This window comes from Thermobia domestica, chromosome 5, assembly GCF_964235325.1.
Source record: "Thermobia domestica chromosome 5, izTheDome1.hap1.1, whole genome shotgun sequence".
Taxonomy (NCBI): domain Eukaryota; kingdom Metazoa; phylum Arthropoda; class Insecta; order Zygentoma; family Lepismatidae; genus Thermobia; species Thermobia domestica.
In genome coordinates, this window is record NC_137458.1 from 193,246 (window position 1) to 221,150 (window position 27,905).

The following is a 27,905-nucleotide window of genomic DNA, read 5'->3' on the forward strand; positions in this document are numbered from 1 at the left end:
AAAATATCATATTATTTGTTAATAATTAAGATCTGTTCTGTGTTGTTGGTCACAATCACCACCTTATCTGCTTTAACTTTATATTTAATTAGTATTATTGATGTAGGAGTTCAGGAAGTTAGGTGGGAAGGAAATGGATCTGTGAATTCCGGAAATTTTACGTTCTTTTACGGGGAAGGAAATAAAAATCACCAGTTAGGAACAGGGTTTTTCGTTCACAAACGAATATTACCAGCAATTAAACGGGTTGAATTTGTTACTGACAGACTTCCTTTTATTACTCTTAAGGGACGGTGGTGTGATATTATTGTTCTAAATGTACATGCTCCAACTGAAGATAAGGGGGACGATATAAAAGATAGTTTTTACGAAGAAGTGGAACGGATATTTGACCAACTCCCGTGATACCATATGAAAATTCTATTAGCGGAATTCAATACGAAGGTAGGACGAGAGGATATTTTCAAACCGATTTTATAGGGAACGAAAGTCTGCATAAGGAAAGTAATGACAACGGTGTTAGACTCGTGAACTTTGCAACATCCAAAAACCTAATCGTGAAGAGTACAAAATTCCCACATCACGATGTTCATAAATACACTTGGACATCACCAGACGGAAAAACACATAATCAAATTGATCACGTTTTAGTAGATAGAAGGCAATCTAGCATAATTGATGTCCGGTCGTTTAGAGGTGCTGATTGTGACACTGATCACTACCTGGTAGCAGCGATAATACGAGAGAGATTATCGTTCAATAAAGGTAATATTCAATGTCCGAAAACGGAGAGATTTAATTTAAAGAAATTAGAAGAGAGCCAGGTAAGAGAGGAATATCAGATTGAAATTTCGAATAGATACTCGGTTTTAGAAGATTCGGAGTGCACTAGTGTTGAGGATACTTGGATTGAAATTAGAGATAGCATTAAAAGTTCAGCAATAGACTAATTAGGACACGCGGAAATACGTAGGAACAAACCATGGTTCGACCAGGAATGCCTTATTCTAGCAGAGAAGAGAAAACAGGCAAAATTACTCTGGCTACAAAATCCGAAAGAAATAACTACACAAAATTTCGCAGATATCAGGCGGGAAACTTCCAAAACTTTTAGAACAAAGAAATGCGATTTTTTGAAAGCTAAAATTAAGGAACTCGAAGATAATAGTAAAAATAAAAATATTCGGGACATGTATAAGGGGATCAGCGAATCTAAGAAAGACTATCAACCTCGTGCTTATATATTAAAGAAAGCTGACGGAACAGTTCTCACTGATATGGATAGCCTCTTAAATAGATGGAAAGATTTCTTTGACGATTTGCTGAACACGCAGCCAAAAACTAATGTGCGTGGAGAAAAGGAGATACACACCGCAGAACCGTATATTCCAGAACCCAACCGAATAGAAGTAGAAACCGCTATAAAGAAATTAAAGAAACCCAAATCTCCGGGTGTAGATGAAATTCCAGCTGCATTAATTTTAGCTGGAGGCGAACAATTGTGGAACAAGATACACAAACTCATTCTCCTTATCTGGAACAAGGAAGAATTGCCACAATAGTGGAAAGAATCAATCATTGTTCCAATTCACAAGAAAAGCGACAAAACTGACTGTAATAATTATCGAGGCATTTCTCTTCTGTCAACATCCTATGAATCCTTTCAAATATTCTATTAGCAAGATTGACCACATACGCAGATGAAATTATTGGAGATTATCAGTGCGGATTTAGACGAAATCGATCAACTATCGACCAAATATTTACCATTCGCCAAATACTCGAAAAAAAAGTGGGAATACAATACCCCGGTACATCAATTATTTATTAATTTTAGAAAGGTGTACGACTCGGTTAGGGAAGAAACATTACACAACGTTCTTACAGAATGTTTAAATGAATCCCAAAGTAAAGTTCGGGTAGGAAAATTTTTGTCCACGAGCTTTCACGTCGAAAATGGCCTCAAACAAGGAGATGCGTTGTCGCCATTATTATTTAACTTTGTGCTGGAATACGCCATAAAGAACCAGAGCCTAGAGTTGAACGGTATTCACCAGGTTATGGCATATGCTGATGATGTAAATTTAATAGGGGATGATAGGAGAACAATAGAAAAAAAATGCAGAGATCTTATTAAACGCTTGGAAGGACATGGGTTTAGAAGTAAATGCAGAGAAAACTAAGTACATGGAAGTGCGTCGGGACCGTAATACGGCAAATTGTGGATGCGTTAAAATATTAAATAATGCTTTTGATAAAGTGGATACTTTCAAATATTTAGGATCAATATTAACAGAGGAAAATCATATTTATCTCATCCATATCTTAAATGGCAGCTCAGCTCCTAATATTAATCCTTTGTTTTCATTCGTCTATTTGTGCCGATTCTAAATTTTTTACTTGTTCTCAAATCAAGGTGTCTACTAAAATTCCAAAATTTTTTATGACTTTCGTGACCGATAGACACCCTGTCAATTGCATCTCACAGATGACTAACGAAACCTTCCAAACCGAAACAAGTAAGGTTTGCTGCAGTAAGTTGTTGAAGGCATAAATGTGGTTCCATTCAATCGTCCTTTTACTTTCCTCCTGCTCTATCATCAATATGATCATAGGTATTTTGCTTTTCTACATCAGATTAAAAGAAAAGCTTCGAAACACGTAAGAATATAGATTACGGGTACTAAAATCATAATACGTGTCTACACTATCATCTCATAAAGAAATGTACATTTCATCCTCAAAGGATGACTAAAAGTTATTTCCGTTTGATGTAATTAGTTTCGTCACGAACTTCAGAATGGAAGAACAACACAACAATTTTCAGTAAATTACGAATGTGTTCACGAAGTAACTGACGCATTTTTATATAGTACTTTAAAAAGTGGTACTATGGATGTACCTTGTTTGTTGTACTTTGCGAAAAAGAAATATTTGCTTACTTACACACAAAAGACTGTTATCATTTCTAAAGAAATCTTCTTCTAAAGCGATGCACTTTCTAGATTAGTGTATTCAGAGATGGATCGTTTCCTAGAAATTTTCCTAGAATCGTTTTACGGAATCCGCAGTATATTTCTCGCAGCGCTCTGGATATCTACAATGTTACGAAATGTTCACTTTTCAGGCATTTCATTTATTTATTTATTTTCAACGAACTTTAAAAGTTTGTTACTAAATTCCCTATGTCTCTGTGTCTGTCTGTTATTTGTAATTTTTCAATTCTGAGTCCTCCATTCGATAGAGCATTAAAAACTATCTCACAAAATGATGGAATTTTTCGCGTCACTCCTACCGTTCCCAAGATATTAGCCAAAAAATAACCGTACAAATTTTAACCTAACATTCTTATATTAATCATCATCATCACATATATCACAACTCTAAACACAGTCACTCAAATTTACGCCGGTAATTATTACGGTGATGGTAGCGTTGAAGTCGTCATATTGGTTCCGGAAATTTCGACTTCCTGACTGTCTAAAATTTAAGAAAACTCTGGGTTACCTGAGTCCCAATAAAACTTAAGCACTGGTAATAGCCCCGGACACGACCAAACTCCACTCCTCATCAGGGATGATTTTTCGGTCGAGTCCCGATGCTACTGACAGTTATTCTTGTTCTACAACGCCATTTCAATTATGGCCGGAACGAACGTTCACTAGTGACAACATTCCAAATATAGGTTAACAAAATTTAGCTCGGAGCATCATTATATCACCAAAACATACCATAGAAATGAAGAATTTATGTAGATCTGCCGAAAGAAGCGATTTAGCTAAATAATTTCTAAATTAAGATCACTCCGCGTTGTCACTTCGGTTTAATTAGACATGTTTCTTTTCATCTATGTGTGCACTTGACATGCTTATTCGACAACACAAATGATATATCATGTACTAATAATAATAAATATAAACATCATTAACAGCTCAGATTTAAAGACTTGTATTATTATTATTATTATTATTATTATTATTATTATTATTATTATTATTATTATTATTAAATATATATACAGTATATGAATCCTACAAATTTAACTTTCTAAATCGTACTAAAATCTATTTCTTATTCTCACCTAATCTCGCCGTGCAACACGTTTCTATAATCATCTCAAAACAAAAGAGTAACGTAATACTTGCAATATTGAAAGCAACGGCGAAAGGAAAAACAACTGGCAGTCATATTAAGAGTCTGCCTTACTAAAAATAATGCAAAATTTACCATATTTCTTTTGCTTGTTTATTCATAAGTGAAAGGAGGTAATGAAATGCAACTTACCATAATCATAAATAAGGTTGTTCTACAACACAAAATATGAACCTGAAGAATTTTCAGTGTTGCCATCCATACAAATTACAGTGTTGCCAGAGTAACAATTTCCCTAAAATCTAAGTTAAGGCAGCGACTAGAGGAACAATCTCAACTGCACTTTGTTACGTATCGTGTTGTTTTGGTTTGCTGTGAACTACTTTTTAAATAGCATTATTTTTTAGTTTTAATAACTGTATGTTAAAACTGTTTTGTTTATTACAAGCTAAATACAACTATTATTTAAAAAGTAGTTCACAGGGAACGAAAACAACATGATACGTAATGAAATGCAGTTGAGTTCGTTCCTCTAGTCGCTGCCTTAACTTAGATTTTAGGGAAATGGTTATTCTGGCACCACTGTAATTTCTATGGATGGCAACACTGAAAATTCTTCAGGTTAATATTTTCTGTTGTAGAATAACATTAGCTATGGTTGTGGTGAGCTGCATTTCATTATCTTCTTTCACTCATGAAAAACAAGCAAAAGAAAAATGGTAAATTTTGTGTTATTTTTAGTAAGGCAGGCTCTTAATAGTTTCATCGCGGATTTAACAGGAATCACTCAAAATAACACTGTAGCAACATTATAGGATAAATTTAAGATTAAGTAACACTATTATGCCAACGATACAAACCCTAATGAGAACGGAATAATTAAATTTTTACATGGTGCCATGTTATGAAACTAGAATATCATGCACGCTGAAAATACAGTACTACTATGGATATTTATGTTATCGATGCAGTTCAATTATACGGTCGCCGATACGTAATGGTTATTTACCAGTTTTGCTCTTTACTGACAAACATGGTCTGCAGCTATAGAATATACAGGCCAATGATAACAACACAATTGTAGTGCAAAATATCTATTATGTACCATTACTGAATTAATTTAAACTAAGGCCTACCAATTTGTATTAATATTTATCAAGCTTATTTGGGATCACAAAGTCAGCATCGATCCCTATGTATATGGCACAGATAAATACGTATACTCTAACAATACAACCGTAACATTATTAAACACTAAATAAAAGGGGTTATCAATGATAAGCAGGGTGGAAAAAAATCATGATTTTTTAAAAAAAAAATCATTTTTGTTGATTTTTTTGATTTAAATCGATTTTTTTGATTTAAATCAAATCTTTTTTCTCGCGTAATACAAGTCACGAACTGAATATAAAACATTAGGAATTAATATTAGATGTTAATTATGCCATTTAAGTGAAAGTATTGAGCTTGAATTTTGAATTGATTGCCAGTCGTTAACTTATTTCAATCCCAAATAGAGATGCAAGGACTCGAAAAAAAAAATCCCGTCTCTTTTTTTTTTGGGGGGGGGGGGGGTAGGAAACTCGTTTTTTTCTACTTCGCTTTTTTGGTTGGGAAATTTTGGGCTGTTTTCCAAATTATTCTTTAAATTGATAAAGCAGGTTTTGTTTCGCTTCTCTACAATACAAAAACTCATTTTAGTAGTAGTGGATGCAGATAATAATACAAAACCTCGAAAATAAACATGAATTTCGAAAACATATTTCAAACAATTTTAATTCTTAACACATTTTTCTTATGAATCCCAAAAAATTAATCCATGTATATAATAAGTTGCAGTTAAGTTTTAACTTTCATATGCATTATAAGCAATATTTTTTATTGTGAATTAAAAATACAAAATCAAGGAAAAACTGTTACATGACATACAGAATTTATTGTACTATGTGTGTAAGTTGAAACAAATAACACATCGGGAAGATAATAATATATATATTTACTGAACAAACGCACAAAACAAGTTTAAGTTTCGACGCAGTAGCCTTCTCAAAAATAACATGTTCTTCTCTTTGTTCATTACGTATATCAAGTGGCTCAAGTGGTACAAACTTGTCTTCGCATTCGGGAGGTCATGGGTTCGATTCCCGCTGCCGACCATCCTGACTGGGGTTTTCCAGTGTTTCCCTCAGTCCTACCAGGCAAACGCCGGGTTGGTACATACTAAGACAGGCCCTGGCCGATACCTTCCCAAATCCTTTTCATGTTGTTGCTAGATATTCAGTATAAAATAGCCTCTGAGCTGCATCTGATGATTGTTAAATAAATAAATAAATATCATTCCTCGTCAACTGTTATAGCCTATAAGTTTTTATGTCTGACTTCCGAGACTTTCATAAACATTCGTACTAGAGTAACAATGAAAACTAATCAATTTTTTTTATTACAATTCAACGTATTACTTTAAAAGACTGAAAAAAATGCAATCTTTGTATGGGACGCTCAGAAATCACCTAATTTGTTAATGGCCCTCTTGTTTCCGCCTTTGCTACCCCTACAGAAACTTCTTTGAAATGGAACAGAAATGTTGAAAATGTATTTTCTATTCATTTATTACATACGTAATAATCTGTTACCACCTATCAGGTGCTTCGGACCTGCAAAATGGGTAAAGTCCCAAATTCTGTAATGAACTTACTGTTCCTTAAGCTTGTTCAGAATCAGGAAAGTACTGAATTTTCTGTTCGTGGATCATATGTGTAATACTGTTCTTTTGAGCGTTTGGTTTCCAAGGCTCTGGAATATATAACCACCATCATGGTTTACCCTGTCCTGAAGGTTTCTGAATTTTTAACAAGAATTCAACATGTCATTACGGAACTTTCCCTTTAATAAAAAAAAAAAAAAAAAAAAAAAAAAAAAGAAAAAACTACGAAATACATTTAAGCCAAGCACAACAAACATGAGTGAGTGATTAGCTTTTCCACTTCTATTGGGAAATCCGGGATTCAGTTCCGCATTCGACCATTCCGACAAAAGTTCTTAATTCCATCTGTGAATGTAGAGATAGTGCGTGTACTGTGATTTCTGACTGATTTCATTTCTTATGTTTTAAATTGTTATTATTACTAATTACCAGCAATGACGGATTTCTGAAAGGGGTTAGGGTGGGGGTGTTTTTTCGGACTGAAGCCTGTTCTCCGAAATTACGGAATTTCTAAAACAAAGGAAATTTTAGTTATGTTTTTACTCATAAATTTCAAGCTCCCCTCAAATGAAAATCAGGCATTTTTAGAAAAAACTAACCATCAATAAGAAAAAACCCTCCCAAAACACTTCCCTAAATCCGTACTGATTATTTGTATAAAATGGTATTCAAGGTTGCATCCGGAAGATTATTGCTACATCATTACACAGCTACAGTAGCTCTATAACAGAAATGTGAAAGTATGCTCTGACGGATATATTGAAAAACACAAGTTTAACTATGTGCTAGAAATTAGAGTAGTAAGCTCTAAGAAATGAAACACGAACAACTAAAATGAAATGATATAAAGAAAAAGATGTCGATAACTCAGAAGTTAAAATAAAATTATATAGCCTCTAAAATTGCGGTCAAATACTACGTACTTAATGTTTAATTTATAAAACATGTGCTCTATCCATCATAATGGCGAATTCTAGAGGGAAATATGGCATTTAGGTCATGAAATCTTGTTTAACTATACAGTATACTATAAGAAAGTTATTTAGATAGAAAAATCATGAAAATGGAAAATGCCAAAATTCCCGTTTTTTTCCTAAAATGCCGGCTTTTTATGTAAAAAAACAATTCAAAGAAGCCGGCTATTTTGCATCTCTAATCCGAAACAATGTTTCTTAAGCACTAAGGAAAAAGCACGGCGACGTTTATCAACATGATACTTTTTTTTTTTTTTTTTTTGACAAAAGTTACTCATATTTGGAAGGGGCATACCTAAAAAAAATTGGAACTAGCTTGCGGCACGAAATACATATAAAATAAGCAAATTTTGCCTAAAATTATAAAATATGAAAAAGATTTAAGTTTCGGAGAGGGAATCGGACCCCTTTATAAATACGCCCCTATTATTTGGGAACAAACAAACAGACGCGCACACAAAAGAATTTTTGTCTTAAATGTCCATGGTGATTTTCTCGTTGGAATAGTTAACGATTTAAAAACCTTATGTTACGAAGATAAGAAAGTAGAATTTCTCCGTTACCCGTTCAAAACGGGATTTTTCCCTAATCATCCTCTGCATGAAACACTCGTTTTCATACTGTGTGGTACATGCATTTGCATCTTATTGTATTATGATTATCTTCCATAATTGAAATAACACAACAGAGGCTGGATTTTACTTATTTTCACTTTAAATTAATTTATTTAGGAATTTGATTTAAATCAACGATTTTTATTAAAAAATTCAAGTGATTTAAATCTTGATTTAAATCGTGATTTAAATCAGACTGATTTAAATCAATCCACCCTGATGATAAGTTCATACGAAACTCAATAATAACAAATTGAACATAACCTAAGACATAAATTCAAACCAAACCTACACTGTATCGTTACCGATAGAATCGGTACGTTACAAACCATAAGTTACAGAGAGAGGATATTGGTGTTGATCAATTCCTAAGAGGATGGTGAATATTTTGGTACCAAATAGTAACCGGTGGCCACTGGCCAATTAGTCACTGGTTTGGCCAGTGGACACCAGTTAATATTGGTACCAAAATGTTTGTCATCCTCTTAGGTATTGATTAACACCAATATCATCTCTATGACTTACCATTCCCGAGATATTGGCCAAAAAATAGTCCCGATTTCGGGAAATTTAAGGAGCCATATCTCGGGAACCTTAAGTCATAGAGAGATCATATTGGTGTTAGCCAATACCTAAGAGGATGGTGAACATTTTTGGTACCAAATAGTAACCGCACCTGGTCACCGTTCTTCAGATATTGGCCAGAAAAGTTCTAATTTCGGGAAATTTAAGGAGCCATATCTCAGGAACCGTAATTCACAGAGAAATAATATTTTGCTAACTTTTGCGAGAAACAGAAGGTGCGGACAAAAAAATTTACTTTTATATGTAGGAACAATCACAATTATCCTTCCCGCTCCATCTCTCCATTCTTTTTAAGTTTGTTCTGACAATGCTCTTGGAGTATTCTCAACTGGTTTATTTTGGAAATGGTCAAAAGGTGCATGGCGCTAAAGTCAAGAAAATACTTATTGATCAAGTTTCAGAATGGATTTCTGGGCCTGGGAGTCGCGAACATTCTCAACTTACAGTACCAACGACTGATTCGTTAAATCAACAGTTAATTGTACTCTGAAGTATGTTTTTCTGTATGAGCAAAATATTAACATTGCCTATGCCTGTTATGCTACGTTATAGAAAATACCCTAGTACCATAAGGGTTAATAATACCTAGTGTCCAGGAGAATTGTCACTTTCCTACAACTTCGCAATGCATATACGTTTATCCTCTGTTCTATTCCGTAAACTAGTCTGCTACTCAGTCAACTGTATGGTCAAATACCTCAGAACACCTTAAATGCGAATGGTTATGAATCTCATTCGAGTGCTTCGTAAATTGATTCGTCTAGTATCTTTTCGAGAGCAAAACTATACATTGTAGTATGTGACATGGAGCAGAAAGGCAATATATAAGTGGGGACCATGTGAAACGACTATTCGTCACGTAAGGACTTGTTTCCTTTCATATGATTGAATCAGTGATCAATCAATAATTTGCTGTGATACATTTCCTTTCGCAACAATTCCTAACTGGGTGGGCATAGTAATATATTGTAAGTAAGAATGAATAATGCATACAGACGATGCTTACCTCAATAGGAGCGTTGCAATGGGGGCAGTTTTTGCTATTCTCATGGATCCAGGTCTCAGTCATCACAGAGTCTACAAGCGTCTGCAGCTGCTTCTTCCCGTATCGCTGCTCCAAGTGCTGCCTACGCTCAGAGGTCGCCGTCCGGTAATCCTCTACCAAACGATGCTTCTCATCTACAACAAAATAAATTTAAAAAAAAAAAAGTTCTCAACGGTTTGGTAATATAGTTGCACACAATCAATCTATCAATTATTCCTTAGTTCCGGACGTTTTTTATACCTAACTAACAGTAAACTTTTAAAAGTAGCCAGAAACGTTATTTATAATAAAAATAATAATAATAATAATAATAATAATAATAATAATAATTGTTACTGATGCTACGACAGTCTGGTCAAATATACAGCCTCAAATATTGTTAATTGCTACATGTTTGCAAGACTTTAGTCTTACTCGTAAGAAGCATAACCATAAAATTGCAAGTCTCAACATTTTAAGAATGCACTAAGTGAAGGTATGTGAGAAGAGTGCTCACCGTTCCGTAGCTGCATAAAATATGTTTAACCTGTCTTCGATTTCATTAGCTGGTAATTTGAGTTGGAGAGGAATTTAGCCCCAACTGGGGTTTATTAATTATTAAACTAAACTAAACTCCTGTCCCAATAGTCCTTAGAAGGTCAACGCATATCATCTTGGTTGTGGCACTCGTGCCTTTCGGATGATCGGCTTCTCTCACTATTAATAATGGATCTCTAGACCAGAGTTCAAGAAGTTCCCCAATCACCCTCACGACGTCTGATGGACGCCGCATCTGATAAGTATGACCAATCACCCATCTTCCTCCTGACCAGACCCGGCACTGTTTGGCTTTGCTGTTCTCACGTGAGGGCATTGGCTATTTATTAAATTATAGGAGTATAATCTGTTCTTAAGCTTATGTGGGTGCTTCTCTAGACGATACGTAAGTCCTCGCCAGCTCAAATCTACCAACCAATAAAGGCTTCAAGAACACGAAACTGATTCATCTTCGTGCGATGAGTAGTGTTTTCAAATTGGCAGGATTTCTTGTGTTCCTTCAAATTTCATATAAAGCGATTTGAGACCTTTATGTATCCGTGGGATTCCGAAGGACTAAGGGACTTAACCTACCGTCAACCAGATCAAGTAATAAACACTAACATTTTGCCATTCTTTCAAGTAATCAAGTCTTTCAGCTACACATTCATATAAGCCTTATCATGTACTAGTTATATACAGATACTTATCAAAATAATACAAACACTTGAATAATGGATACATGAAAACATATAATATGCGTTTTCAATCATAGTCGGTCCACTTGGCATTTTCTCGGTATCATTTTCGATGCGCTAAAGCGTTGTTGGCGGAAGCCAGCTACAATGCAACGCAACTACAGATTTTGAAATTGCAACAGCCGACTAGAAGTGTTCTGGTTACGCAGCTCACATTGAACTGTGACTGTCGCAATAAGTTGTTCCAGGTACCCACTAAGTGGTGCATTTGTTCTACGTTCCTTGATTACATGCTCTTCAATGATTGGCAATCTGACCCCTGTCACTGAGGCTTTTCTTCCGTCCACTAGCACTCTGCGCTGATGTTGTTTTGTCATGCGTTCTGTAGGCCATCATCTGTTTCTCGAAATACATCTAACACTCTGACCACTTTAGATACACCAGCACCAACTAATCGGCACGCTCTTTTGAAATTTAGAAAGGCGTCCCATTTTACACCATCACCATCTGTCCGCTTCAACACATTCCTCTGTCCTACCCCATCAGATATACTACAGATGATTTCATAACACCTAGACGCTGTACACATATCCTGTATCCACCTCACCAGTTTACGTGCTGCAAACTACAAATGTATCCATTATTTTGATAACTACCTATACATTGAAATAAGAACTTCAGCTTTCCTGGTGTCATGATGAATATAGTTCTTCTCAGATGAAGTTCGACATTTCTTAATATAACTCATTACTTCCATTATATCGTTATTATTATTATTATTATTATTATTATTATTATTATTATTATTACAGTGAAACCTCTACTAACGGACACCTCTATAAAGCAGACACCTCCCTTAACGGACATATTTTGTATTCCCCAAACACTGGAATAGGAAAAAGCAAATTGAGAAACCTCTCTAAAGCAGACACTCTCTAGTACGGACACGGACAGTCTTTTCTGTCTTTTATAGGTATTATTTACTTCCGTATTACGGACACTTTGTCTAGAAATAAGTTGAAAAGTGTAGTAAAAATACATTTTTAGTAATTCATACATGTATCACCAAGGAAGCATTGTGACATTATTTTGCCCCCTCAACTATCTGCTCAGCAACCCACACAAAGCGTCTCTGTTTAACAACACTCTTATGTCCTTTGCTTGCATTCCACTCCCACCCAAGCTGTTTTAGACACAAAAGTGATTGACAGTTGCCCGCCGTTAGGGATGACACATTATGCTACTGTCCCGTTAGAGTCTCTAACCAACCAGAAGACAAGTTAGTACTTTTTCGCCCTCAGGTATGTATATTGTCTCAAAAAGAACACTTCAGGACTCCAATTATCCCACAAATTAAAGCGCCATACTGAAAACGAAGGAAGTACTGATAAGTGTAAAGTGCAGAGAACTATAATATGTTATTTCCATGTTGCGCCTCGAACACAGAGTATTGGATGACAGAGAATAATGCATGTAATATCCGTAAATACCTGATTCATGCAAAAATATTTTTTCTAATTGTATATTATCTTGCTCACTAATTTACATAAAAAATACTGAAACCTCTTGAAGGCGGACACCTCTCTATAGCGAAAAATTTTTGATTCCCCGCGGCTGTCCGCTTTAGAGAGGTTTCACTGTATTATTATTATTAATTATTGAAAATAAATCCCGTAATTCTCTAAAGAATTGGATCCTAACGAATGCGAAGCTAGAAATTCCTATTTTTCTACTTGTCGACTTTCAATTATATATTTGAACGACTGTGTTGAGAACGACTTTTACAATCAGTTGACATTTCATTTTGTCGCTGCACTACTTTCATCAAGTCTTCCCCGTTCTTCGCCTGTTTTTTGTCGTGGCCCTTCAATCTTGCTCGCCATTAGTATTACTTGAACACCACTGTAGATGGTGAACATTCAATGCTTTACAACCAGAAACAAATAAAAGCTACAAAATAACGCTGTCACCACTAATTTAATTTTTCTCTTTCAACTCTACCACTCTATTCTATTTACTTTTCCTAGTTAACGGAATGCTTTCTTACATTGGTAGACACAATTTACACTAGTATTGTTACAATTTTTATAAACTGTTTTTGTTACTGTCTATTGTTTTCGGCAGGAGATATGTTTTTTTTTATGTTTAATATATTTTTTTTTTAAATGTAGACCACGGTGGCTCAGTGATAGAGCGTTCACCTGTGAGCATAGAGTCCTTGGTTTAATCCTAGGTTGGGCTAAGTGAACTTTGTGGTGGACAAAGACCGTGTGCGTGGGTTTTCTCGCGGTTCTGCCGTTTTCCCCACTTTCTTCATTCCACCATTTTATTAATTTCTCATTCATCACCGTCTCCTTTAGTCTAGCCGGCATAACCGTGAGACGTAGAACAAACATTTCATTTCATTTTTTAAAAATGTCCTTTTATTTTTATAGTTTAAATATGTCCTTCAAATTTTAATAATAAAGTATATAATTCATTTCGTGAAAATACGTAGCTTTTTCTTGCCGCTATTTGCAATGTAAGGTAATTTTTGCCATTTTCATACTTAACATTGCTTTTGAAATGAAATAAAATCTTTTGAGTTTTACGTCCCACGGTTATGCCGGTTACGCTAAAAGGAGACGATGACTATGAGAAATGAGTGAAATGATGGAATGAAGAAAGTGGGAGGAAACGGGGGAACCCCGAGAAAACTCACGAGCACGGTGTTAGTTCACCACAAAGTCCACACGGCGCGAGCTGGAATCGAATCAGGAACCCCGAGTACCGGAGGTGAACCACTGAGCCACCGCGCCCCCCAACATTGCTTTTATTACATATAGTAAAGTAATGTGAACTTTTTTATATATTAGTATGTTATATGGTAAAACTGTATAATTATTAGCTGTCACAGCTAGATGTTATTCTGAAGTTGTAGAACTCTTCATAAGAGTGTATTTTTCAACTTTTGTCAAATTAGAGAAGATTCTTCGTCATGTTCGCTCCTTGTATCTTTTGTAATTCTATATTCATTGGTCGTTCAAAATATAAATAATAAGTAAATGACGTGTAAAAATATATTTTTAAAAAATCCTTAAAAAAGCTAAACTTACACAAAATGGTCATACCGTCAGCTTTGACTCTTCCCCTGTCCGAACCTTTTATTTAAATATGAATACAAAACTTCATTAATATTATATTGTAACACTGTTAATTACAATCCTTACATTATTGCCAATAATCTAAATAATCATTCGCTTCGCTTACTCTCACACCTCAATTGTGGTTGCATCAACACCATGCGGTGCAATTGTAAAGCTTTTGCTTCCACTAAATTCGACGGTTGCAGTTAGAATCCTTCACTGGCTTCAATTTCTTGGAATTATCCACTTATGTATAATAAGCATACTTTCTGTTATCTCCACTTACGCCACAATTTTATATTATTAAAATGGTTGTTTGGCTTGGAGCACCGAGGCTATATAAGAGATGGATCTATAGCTTAACGTGGAATAAGAACCTCATGAGCTCCAACCGGGAATCGAACCTCTACCGAAGGCAAGTACGTTAACCATACAGTCCCGAGAGAGTTCTCTACATTATATGAAAACCACATCTATTTATTGTAAAACGGAATTCACTTCGTTCCTTTATGGTGAAGCAAACAAAAATATGATTATACATCAATACATGCATTTTAACGCACTAATTTATATAAAACAGAGTACATAGCTGTATGGCGCGTCTTGAGGTATATTTTTGTACAATATTTCGCAAACCTCATTGTCTGCATATTCATACAATTCTTATTTCCCGATTATTGCTTGAACCTGTTCGTAATCCATCTTCTTTCTCCTGCGTTCAGAAGAAGAAATAAATTTAGCATTTTAGGTCAAAATTTAGATTATTTGTATGTGAAATTTAGATTAGTAGATTGTGCTGAATTTAGTAATTTTTCTTCTCCTTAGAATTGGTAACTGTACATTGAGTAATATATGTTGAAGGTAAGCTGTTCACAATATTTCTGTTTTTAAGAAGCAGTAATATTTCCACATCCATTAACATTGTACTGATCCGAATACTCTGGATATTTCAGTGAAATAACAATACGTATACGGTTTGGTTGAGTGTAAGTAACTTAAACAAAGAATAAAAGAAAATACTCACCCGCTTTGAATCTGCATGGCTCTATACCATGATAAACCATTTTACAATAAATACAGAAGACATAATGGCAAGAGGGGCAGGTAGCCATCTTCTCATCTGGCTCTAAGCTCACTGGGTAATGACAACTTGGCCGTGGACAATAAACAATATCTGCCATCGTATCCAGCGTGGCACTCAGAAGAACAGAATCGTAGCGCGCAAATGCTTCCGCACTTACTAATTCTTGCACCTGTAATATGCATCAAAGAAAGACAAGACGTTAGATTTCAGAGTGAAAATGCACGAATAGGCCGCGAATCGATATCAATCCCTACCTTCAGCTTGCCACGCTACACAATTGGTTTTGGCTGATTTAGAAAATGAATGAGTAGCGGAGCTCTTAATACAACAACAGACATTTAGCCTAATAATCAAATTCAGAAAACGAAAGTCCGGGACACCTCTTCTAATTATCAAAATGATTCCATTCCCTTCCAATAGTATACAAAGACTACCAACGTTATACGTACCTACAAGATGAAAAAATACGTCTGTCAAAATAGGAAATTCAAAACAATCGTAAAGAATATAATTTTCCACTAGTAGGTCCTAATTACATTTATCTTTCTTACTTCCTCTCACATCCCCCTAGGAATTCCGATCCCTAAGTTGAGAAATCCCACTGCAGTGTAAAGGTCCATTCAGTTTCATTCATTGTGCACAACGCAAAATAAGATTATAGCATATTGGGTACCTTCGCATACGTATCTTTATCAGAAACATTTCATATTAAAAGAACCAGCATTCGTTACTTCGTTAATATTCGATGAGAGAATGGGTTCGATACGGTGCTTCAACTAGCGAAACCACAAATAGCTAACAAGTGATCAATTCTTACCACTGACACCAGCAAGTGGCTAACACTTAGAATTATATACGTCGACTAAACCCTAGTTTCATTTGTTGAACATATTTTATAGTATTGAGGTTTTACTATTTAAATATCAAAGAATATATCGAAATTCAATATGTCACGGAGAGGACATTTTGCCAAATGTGTTTCTTGTTCTTTGTTTTGTTGCGTCGATACTTAACACTGTTAAATAATACATCGGTTCATCAACACAAATCGTTGTTTGGACCAAATGTTTTATGGGTGAATTGTATTTCGGAAAAAATGTCTTATGGACGAACTGCACTTTGGACAGAATGGTTTATGGACGAATTTTACGTTGGACAAAATGTCTGTTGAACGCAATTTGACTGGACTAAATGCATCTACGCAAAATATCCTTTGGACGAAAGGAGTTGTCATCAGCACAGTGTATAAACTAGACAGTTGTTACCGTTTGCCTTATACGACACAGTGCAATACAGCGAAACCTCTCAATAACGGACATCAATGGGACATGAATTTTTGTCCGTTACAGAGAGGTTATAGAAATTTAATTTCTCACAACGGTAATTGTAAGCAGTAATATACGGTAAATACATTATGTATGAGCGTAAATACGTAAAACTCAATATGAAAATACTCTATTTAGTACTATTTGAATTACTGGGAGGAATGAAGGAGAAATCAATTTATGTTAAATAATATTATTGCTGGGGGATGTGTTAATATATTCGTATACTGTAAAAGATACATGAAGGGTGAAAACGGAAGGGAAAGCATTTTTTATTTATTTCAAATTCTCAGAACCTTCTCAAAAGGAACGAACGAACCGAACCGAACATATGAGTGTGCATATATTTATCGACCCAGCCCCAATCACAAAGAATATCCTCTTAGAGAAAGTAAAAAGGGAGCCGGGAAAACTCCAACTCAGACTTGTTCCAGTATCTTAAGTAAAAGAAAAATGTTGCTTTTCCAAAAAAGTATAGGAAACACTGCTCGTTGAAAATATTATAAAACAAATAGACTGACCCTGCATGAGTGCTATTGCTTATTGAAGGTCCTCTAGGATATCTACCAGAAAGCAGCTTATTGCGGGCAGAAAAGAAAGAATTTAAAGTTCAGCTTGAAGCTGTTGTTTGATAATGACTAGGTCTAAAATCATGATAGATACATTTGTGAGGAAAAGACTTTTCTGTCTGCTGCAATATATCGCAGAACCAATAATAATTCCTGCCCGTTGTGAGGAGGTTATTGAAATGTTGGGGGGGGGGGGAGTCCCGCGTCAGTACCTGAGTGTGTCCGTAAAAGTAAGGGTTTTGTTCTGTAAGAGAACATATATTTTTGCCGAGATTAAAAAAAAAAAATCTGTCCGTATTATAGGGGTGTCCGTTAAGAGAGGTTTCACTGTATTTAACAAACTTTAACACCAATTGCATATGAAGCCTACTTCATCAACAGGCCGTAATCATATTTAGATTTAAATATTAATACAGTAAAGCACAGATTATCCGAGGAATTGGGTGCTCTCTTTTAGCCTAACCGGCATAATCGTGTAACGTAAAACTCAAAGGAATTGGGTGGCAAGCGCATCGGGGATAACCCGAAAAAAGACCAAAAATGACGTGGAAACACGGGAAACAAATCAGTGTAAAAGCTATGGTTTATTGTACAAAAAACATAATAAACTTTTAAAATGCCTTTACTCCTATGTCTAAATCACTAAAATAAAGAATATTAACCAAAAAAAAAAAAAAAAAAAATACTGTACTGTAAACGTGTCAGTAATTTTCGACCCTCGCACTATAGTGCCTATTGTATTTTCCCGGTTGTTGGCTTGGATATTTATTTTTTCAGGTTCGTAATTAACCCTCCAGTGGTCACCTACGAACTCTCACTCTGCAGTAAACAATGAATGTAATTTACTACCACGCAAATCATTCTTCCCAATTCCTGTCTTTCATACCTTACAACAATCAGCTTCTGCTTATTAGAGCAGCGCTGTTGGAAATATTGATTTTTACAATGGAATTTATTTTTATGTTTTAGAACATACAATACTTATTTGCATGCGAAATGCCAGTCCGCAGCGACTACTTATAATTGACGCGAATGCAGCAGGGTTAAAAGACTTTTTCGCGGATATTTATAGCTTTACTGTATTTATGTAACCGCAAGTTCGTTGGGCAAACTAAAACAAACAAACAAACAAAAAAAAATAAATGTTAACAAATAGAACTTTTAATTAAGCATGATGTATGGCGAGCTGAAGGTTTGGGATATAATAATAATAATAATAATAATAATAATAATAATAATAATAATAATAATAATAATAATAATAATAATAATAATAATAACTGTGATGCAACAATACGTGGAGATCCTTTAATAGCTATAGCTTTGTAATAAGTTTTAACTACCAATTTTGATAATAAATATAAAGACTAATTTTATAAAATAATTATTTGATGATTTCATTGTGTAGTCGCACCAAGCAGAACAATGATTTAAATCAGTGACACAATTAGATTCTTGTGTTCTGATAATTCATTCCTATTGTTTTTAAATGAACTGTGATAGGCTACTGGTCAAGTAAATCCTCGCACAAATTTCAATTTCAGTGAGATAAAAGTTTTTTTTTTTTTTTTTTTTTTTTTATGTGAATAAGGCTTCCGAAAGATCGCCAGTAAGGAATTATTGTTGATTTCCAAATTTTATGCACTACTGATAGTTTAAAAGTGAGTTATGATATTACCTGCGATGGTAAAGCTTCAGAATTGCATTTCTCTTCAGGGCACTTGAGACAATGAACGTTACCGTCCCTAATTTGAACCTCGAAATATTGTCTGATACACTCCCTGCAGAAAACATGGCCACACTTATCAAACTTTGTGCACTGCTTGCCTTGCTTGTCTAGAAAACAAATTTTACAAGTAAAGAAGTTTCTCACGAAGGCTTCATTCTTTTGAGACTCGTTGTAGTCTGTTAGCATAGATATCACAGATACTCGGGGATGCAAGTCTAACACAGCTCGAATATCAAGATTAGGAACGTGGCATTTTGTATCCCGTTGCTCGGAGGATTTATTACATTCGGACTTCTTATCCTTCTCGGAATCACATTTCTCGCTAAGGCAACCTTCACGCTGCATTTGAGTCACTGTGTCTCTCTTTGTGGCAGCAGTCCACGTTGTATGCGTTGAGATATTTGTTCCAGCACAGCTTCCTCGTCCACGGCCATAGAATTTCGTCATCTGATCTTTCGGTGCCGTAGACTCCGTTTGAATCAGTGGCTGCTTCTCTTCTTTGCCGTCACCCAAAGTCTCTTTGGTTGTTGCATTGTCTCGATTGTTGGGCACAGATTTACGTCGTCTAGATTCCACGAATCTTAGATGCCTTACGTAGATGCTGCTAATATCTATCTTTGTGTCTATGTCCAAGTGCTTTAGTGTATCCTCCTTAAGAAACTGTGTCCACAGAAACAAGATCTCCATTCCTTTATTCTCGTCCCACAGTTGATCCAATTTCTTACATAGGCTGCTCAGCTGTGAAAATAAACAGAAATTAACTCCGTTACTCAAAATTACACAACACTCTCACTTTGCTAAATTAAAGTTAAGCACAATCGTAAAAAATAGTCCTTCATTTGATTTTTAGTTTATGTATAACTTAGGAACCAAAAGTCTACACTCCATAGCATTTCATGAACTTGTATAGCAGGTCAGTGTCTATTAGCATGCCAAGTTTCACCCCAATAGGTTGAATTCGTACAATATATAGTATTCTTGTCTGATTTTTCATGGAATCAAAGACCGAAAACAATGTCAGAATTTCTGCGCATCTGAAAATCTAAATTAACAAATTTTTATATCTAAAACATCTTTCAAACAAACATATTTTATCTTTCATTCTCCATTTTCAAATTTAACAACATCAGTCTCAGTCTCAATCTCTCTCTCTACTGATGACATCTTTCGAAAGTACAAACTACAATTTCAAAAATATTGCTTTTTCATCTTTCTCTGTAGGCTGCTTATGAAATAATTGGTGGAATGAGAATGTGGGACAAACACGCGTGGCTGGGGATCTAACCAATGACCTTTCGCAATAGACACAAGCGCTCCACCCCTTCTCCCACGTAAGTCTGTGGTGGACAAAATCGTGTCCGTGGGTTTTCGTGGGATTATTTCGTTTCCTCATACATTCTCATTCCGCTAAATTTATTCGTCTGCTTCGTTAATTTGGAGTTTAGCGTATATTCAACAGCGAGGCTATATGACATATGGACTTACAGCTCAACGTAGGATCGGAATAACACGAGCTTTCAGCTGGGCGCTCACCATATAGTCCCGAGAGACTTTTTATTCGCCTCCTTTAGCTTTTCATTTCATATTGTATATAACTATACTTAAATAACTGACAATATAGCCTCAAAGTATATTATATATAAATTATATAAAACATGTGCTGCGATGTTTTGTTTCATGCTTATAGGTGGAGGTAAAATACATCGCAGCATGCGTTGAGCCGAGAAGTTTCCATTTCTGCCCATGTTACAGAATGGATTGATTTAAATCACCTGATTTTTTAAATAAAATCGTAGATTTAAATCAAATTCCAAAATAAATTAATTTAAAGTGAAAAGTAAAATCCCATTTCTGTTCTGTTATTTCGATTATGAAATGAAATGAAATCTTTAAGTTTTACGTCCCACGATTATGCCTGTTAGGCTAAAGGAGACGGTCATGATGAGAGATGAGTAAAATGGTGGAATGTTATTTCGATTATGGAAGATAATAATCATAATACAATGAAACGCAATATATGTACAGCACAATATGAAAACGACTGTTTCGTGCAGAGGATGATTGGGGAAAATCCCGATCTGAACGGGTACCGGGGAATCCTGCTCTCTTCTTTTTGTAACATAGGGTTTGTAAATCGTTAACTATTCTACCGGGGAAATCACCATCGACATTTAAGACTAAAATTCTTTTGTGTACAAGTCTGCTTGTATATTCCCAGATAATAGGGGCGTATTTAGGGGATCCAATCCCCTCTCCGAAACTTAAAAATTTTGTACATTTTACATAACTTCAGTCGAAATTTATGTGTACTTCGTACCGCACGTTAGTTTTGGCCACCCGATTTTTTAAAATTTATTCCTGCCAAATATCAGTAAGTTTCGTGAAAAAGTTTATAAACGTTGCTGTACTTTTTTCTTCATCTTAAAAACATTGTTTGGGATTGAAATAGGTTAACGATTGAGGATTAATTCAAAATTCAACCCCAATACTTTTACTTAAATGACATAATCAACATTTTATACTAATTCCTAATGTTTTTTCTTCAGTTTCCGATTTGTATTATACGAGGAGAAAGATGTCATTTAAATCAAAAAATAAACTTAAATGAAAAATCAACAAAATCATATTTTACAAAATTATATCTTATTTTTACAAAATCATATTTTTTTTTCAACCTTGCTATGTTATAATCTACTCGCTATAAAATCATACAGAATACCTTGGCAACTTCTGTTCTGTATTTTTCTAGTACACGCTTTTTTTTTCTTTTTTTTAACGTTCCATGCTTATGCTCTAAGGCTGAGGGAGATTGTGACTAATGAACAAATTGTCGAGCGAAGAAAGTGAGCGGAAACGGGAAAACGCGAGAACATGGTGTTTATCCATCACAAAATCCAATTGCAAGAGCTGAGATCGAAATGAAATTGAAATTAAATCTTTCATTTTACGTTCCACGGTTATGCCGGCTAAAGAGCGGAGATCGAACCGGGGACCCCACAGGTTAGCACTCTACCAGTGAATTACCGCGGCCGTAACATGGAAATATTGGTTGGTATAAGTTTAGCATTCCGTTTCAGCACTGAGGCTAAATGAGACATGGACTACAGTTTAAGGTAGAACTTGAACGACAGTAAAGCGCTTTAATTTCAAGACTCTCCTACCGGCAATCGAAACCAGGACTCCATTAGCGCGCGTACGCTAGCCCTAGACCAGCAAGAACAGTTGCCAAGGTGTTTTTAGACTAGAAGTTAAAGTCAATAAACATGATAAGCATAAATACAACATACTGTGAGATGACCACAAACTGAAGACGCAAAATGACACATACCTAACAAATCAAATATATTTCATGCTGAGAAGTAAGTACGGGCCGGGACTCTCTAAAAGGTAAACGGAAGAAGACAGAGTAATACAATGTTGTTTATCACCTAATAAACTAGAAACAATGGAAATTCTAACCTGATGCCTATGCAACCAGCAGCACGTGAGTGTGTAATTTGGAGGCGATGTTGATGGATAATCATTGGGAAGACTGAAGTACAAGACTACAGGCGGAAGGAAGGCCACTTTCAACTCCTTGTAATTTTCATCTGAAACACAAATAATCAATTAGACATCTCTACTTTGAAGTTTACATAATAACACATTATTATATATTAAAAAAGCAAAATACGGAACTAACTCCATGTCTTAAGGAACCCATGGGTTTATCGCCACAAAAATATAAGCAAACAATTGAATTCCCTAACCAAAATTTTAAATACCTATTATAGTTATTTTTATTATGAACTAGTTTTGAGGATATTCATTTTATTTTGTGCAATGGACATAAAGAAGTGCACTTCGTTTCATTTCTGCATTTTCTTTCATTTTACGTTACAATGGAGTCTTTATTCACGTCTGAACCTCATTCGTGGGAATTATTCTGATAACGTACTCTCACATACGTTTCTTATAGGTCATGATAATGCTCCAGCCAATGAGAGTACACGTGCAGACGAAATTAATAAAACTTCGTATGATATGAGGGTTCCGAGATTTCATTTTACGCCTAGGTTCTTGACTTGTGGGCGGGGCGCAAGAAAGACTAGCATTCTGCAAGATGGTGAAAGACTAAGTGGAACTCCGTTGTGCTAGTTGCTAAGTTCTTCCGCTATTTTATTTTATTTATTTTTTATTTATTTATTTATTTATTTATTTATTTATTTATTTATTTATTTATTTATTTTTTTTAACTTTTTGTTAACCTAGAACAAAGTAAGTATGTAACTGTTATACTCAATCGTGAAACTCAATCCGGGACTTTTTTCTTTCCAGGTTTAAATGAACGTCTAGGCTGGAAGTTTTGTATGCAGTAGAAACTGGTAGACGGCGCTCATTTCCCGAACTTTTGGATAGACCGTTACTCAAGATGGCGGACAACAGTCTGAATGTCTACGTGGAACAGCGTGTTGTGATGAAGTTTTTAGTGAACGAGGGCATAAAACCTGCTGAAATTTACAGAAGACTTCAGGCTCAGTACGGTGATGAGCACTCAGTCACAGTAAGGCATTGGAATGGTGTAAGCGCTTCAAAGATGGTCGTATCTCTATCACTGACAATTCCGGTCGTGGTGGATCACAGCCCACAGCAGTCATTCCTGAGAACATTCAGCGCGTGGACCAGCTGATCCTGGATGAACGCTGGGATAAGTGCATAACCGTAGCTGGAGGTTATGTGGAAAAATAAATTCACTTTCCACACTTTGAAATTGTTCTATTTGTTTTTAAAAATGTTCCGGATTGACTTGAATGACCCTCGTTAACATTTCAAAATACAATGAATTGAAGTGAGGATGCATTTTATTCAATGATTTCCTCATTGTTCATGTTCACAGTCCGTTTCTTTTTATTATGTTCTCTATAATAGAATCGAATTGCTCAAGTATATTGCTTTTAACATAACTCCTAATATTGTGGTTTGTTGCGGCTGTTTGTGCTGAGGTTGGAACAGAACTTCGTTTTGTTTGAATCACATCATAATGTGCATGGTAACAGCGTTTGTCAGCGGATAGATCTGTATGCATTCTGCTTGTTATTGGCGAAGCTTTCAATGCATGGGGGCTGGATGGATTCCAAGTTCGATTCCCGAACTTGGTTATTATGTTGGTATCTTTTGCCATCCGAAATAATCATAATACTATTTCTAAATTGATTTAATCATTTTCTTCTCAACTTCAACTGTACGTAACGTTTCATGTGAAGTATACGTTTCTGCTATTACTATTCGCATGATACTTACTAATAAAACGTATGGAATACATTTTACATAATAAAAATTGTACTAACCTTTTTTTATTCCTAGTAAACTGAAATTACCTTAGCACACAGCTCTATAGCCAGTTATGGACCTTGGCTTCTTACACCAGTTACCTCCATCTTTTCCTGTCTCTAACTGGCTTATCAACCCATCTTTGTTTGGGTCTTCCTTTTCTTCTGTTAAAAGTAAATCTTCTCATTCATGATCCTTTTGGGAAGGCAATCTTCTTTCATACGTTTCACGTGACCCAGCCATCTCAGTCTTTGTTATTTTATGTATCCGACGGTCTTTATTTATTTATTTATTTATTTTTTTTTGGGGGGGGGTCTTTTACTTCTCTGTTGGAGTGTCAATTTTAATGGACCTAAAAATCTTCCTTTTCTTTCAAGTACGCGTAGACTATTTTGGTTTTCATTAACGAGTGTTCATAGTTCTGAAGCGTATGTTACTATTGGTTGTATAAGGGCTTCATATATTTTTAATTTTGTGCTTCTGTTAACTAGTTTTTCAGCAGCTTGTTGTTGGCGTGATAAGCTTTGTTTTCTGCTTGAATTCGTTCTTTTATTGCTATTGTTGTGTTGTTTCTATTACCTATTAAATACCCTAAATATTTAAATGTGAGCACGCTTTCAAACGTTTTATCTTGTATTGTTGTTTATTTCGTCTATACTCTGCAGTTGCTATTATCATATGTTTTGTTTGCTCTCGTTCATGTGTAATCCCATTATACTGGTTGTTTCTTCATTCCCTCTCAGTTCTTGCTATTATTGCAACATCATCGGCATATGCACAGATTTGGTTGGTCTTGTAGTCTTGTTTACATATATTGTGTATGGAGAGCGTAGGGTAACTATGAACAGCGTTGTTGATAGTCCATCTCCTTGTTTAACCTGTTTATCGTATTGGAATTATCCTTCTAATAACTGTTCTATTTTTTACTTTTGTTGTTGTTTCATTAGCAGGTTATCTAGAGCTTCTGTGAGTGCGTTTCTATTCACACTGTTGACCACCTTTTTAAAATCTATAAATAGTATCTGCAGGTCCGTACCATATTCGTAACTTATTTCTATTCATTACCTGTAGTATATAAACAATTGGTCTATCGTGCTGCGCTTTTTTCAAAATCCACATTGATATTCCCATTTCTTTCTTCGCATACTTCTTGATTATGCCTGTTACATTCAATGATGATGTTCTCTAATCTTTACATTCTATTTTATCTTCTTTTTTGTGCAGAAGATGTATTATCCCCATCTTCTATCTGTCTGGTATTTATTCTTCCGTCCAGGTTTGTTGGATTATATCAAATATTTTTTCTTCCAGTTTAGATCCTGCGTGTTTTATTAGTTCTGTGGTTATGCTATCCTCCCCCGGGGCCTTATTGTTCTTAAGTTTACTCATCATCTGTTCTGTTTTCCCTTCGAGGGTGTTGCCTCAATTTCTTCCTCAGGTTTTCCTTTCTTGTGTCCTTTAGCCATCTTTTCTTTGCCTATTTGCTCCTGTTGCTCTTCTTGCACCTGTATCTGAGGATTCAATAATTCTTTAAAATAGTCTGTTCAATTTTTTTTTTTTTATTATTTCCCATTTTTTTCTTCTTTCCTATTTCTGTATCCTATTAATATCATTTTCGGCTGATATTATCTTTTCATCAATACTGTATAGAATTTTCTGTTTAAATTCTGTATTTCCTACATTATACCTTTCATTGTCTCTTTTTCTTTTTATAACTTTATACATTTCATAGTTGCCCCTTGTCTCCTTTTTTTTCTAATTATTTCTTGATATTGTTCATCAGATCATGTTACTTTATTATTTCTGTTTTTCTTTCGTTCAATTGTTTCGGTCACAGCTTACTTTATTACGTCATCCCATCTTTCTTGTATTGTTGAGCTTACTTTTTATGCCCTTTTCTTACACTTACTTTTAATTATGTTCTTGAATTTATCAGTTTTTTCAGTTTGATTTCTGACTTCTCTGTATTCCATTTCTCATTTGTAACGGTTATCTTTATCGCAGTTTGAATCCCTTAAGCTCTTAACATCGTGACTGTTTTGCCTAATCACTGAAAATTTTGTATATTTTAATGAACCCTCGAATTTGAGGCAATTCCAAGAATTAACCTAAGACGCTAAATTTCTTACTGGATAATGAGAACAAGCCCACTCTTTCCTGCTTGGTGGTGCTGTTATCTCCTTTTTGTTGGCGGAGCAGCGTAGAACAGTGATAGCTGATGTCTTAGTATGTTATTCATCGATATTTTTAGAAATGCATCACCCAAAATGGACTCTTCCAGAAACACTTGTAAGTGAAAATTCGCCATACTAAAAATTTATGTAGTGCCAGTTTCAATGTACTTATGCAATATGAAAGTGCATGATAGTCTTTTTACTAAATTGTAAAATTTCTCTTTTACAAAATCTAAATTTTAAATTGAAAAAGCTAGAAAATCACGTGAAAACCACATTTTCTTCCCTGCATTCATCTGCTTCCTACACACCTTGGCAATTAAAAAAATGGATTTGTCCAGTTCTTTGAGGGGGTATGACAAGGGAAGGACATCTCAACTTAGAAGAAAAGGACAAAATGTGTGTTGTGAACGCTGTGAAATCCTATGAATTCTTTGACATGGATGAAATAATTTAAAATGAAATACGTCGTGAAAAGTTATGCACTAAATGAGTCTCCGTACAAGATGAAAATACGTTCGTACGTTTCTTCCGATAAAAAAGACAATAAATGAGCTTTGATGAACTTAATATAATGTAATGTAATGTATCAGGGATGATTACAGTGTTTTGTGCTGTAGTTAATAAGTGAAAAGTTATTAATTATTAAAAAAAGAAAGAAGAAAAAGAAATAATTACGAAAAAGAGTAAGATGTAAAAACTGAATCACTGGTTTCAGAAGCATAAAAATAAGTAAATAAATAAAAAGATGGGTAAATCGTTAGGTTCAGTCATTAATATAAGTGTATATTGTGTTGTTGTGGTAATATATCATGCCATTTGCATGGTGACTAAATACAGTCTAAAGAAATTGGAAACCAAAGAAGTGGATGTTACCCAAAAAAAAAAAAAACAAAAAAAAAATGCAATGTCTATATCCGGAGATCCTATATGTGTGTGAACTTACAGTTCCCTAGATGGTATGGATAGGTTCTTTTAATTCATAAAACAACAGATGAATTTATTTATTGGTGAAACCGGCTACAGCAGATAAAGGTAACGAATCACGGTTCATTACAGACCAGCTAAACTCACATCCCTGAAAAGGTTCAACCCAAAAATCTTCTGTTATAAAGAGTGGTCTCACAAGTACAAAAAAAAGATATTTAGTCGTCCTGAGGCATTCGTACAGTAATATAAATGGCTTTAGCCATTGTGAGGCAAAAGCCACTTACCGATTATGGAATACCAGATAAGGATCGAATCACTGACTGTACAGTTATACACATGGCGCCTACGCATCATGGGGCCGAAACTGGTCATATGAATGGTACGCATCGTTGGGTCGAGTACAATTATATGAATGGCGTCGCACGGTTTAG

General features: G+C 35.1%; 1 protein-coding gene across 3 annotated transcripts in view; it reads right to left on the bottom strand.

The window, feature by feature from the left end:
• LOC145685678 (E3 ubiquitin-protein ligase RNF14-like) overlaps nucleotides 1-27,905 on the bottom strand; it is a 44,255-nt gene that overhangs the window by 6,341 nt on the left and 10,009 nt on the right. For all 3 annotated transcript variants that reach the window (XM_081758079.1, XM_081758081.1, XM_081758080.1), the window contains exons 3-6: nucleotides 22,520-22,650; nucleotides 19,010-19,798; nucleotides 15,378-15,606; nucleotides 9,976-10,148 (exon numbers count right to left, since the gene is read on the bottom strand). In XM_081758079.1, coding sequence (XP_081614205.1) covers nucleotides 9,976-10,148; nucleotides 15,378-15,606; nucleotides 19,010-19,798; nucleotides 22,520-22,650 — 1,322 coding nt within the window. The remainder of the gene's footprint in view (nucleotides 1-9,975; nucleotides 10,149-15,377; nucleotides 15,607-19,009; nucleotides 19,799-22,519; nucleotides 22,651-27,905) is intronic.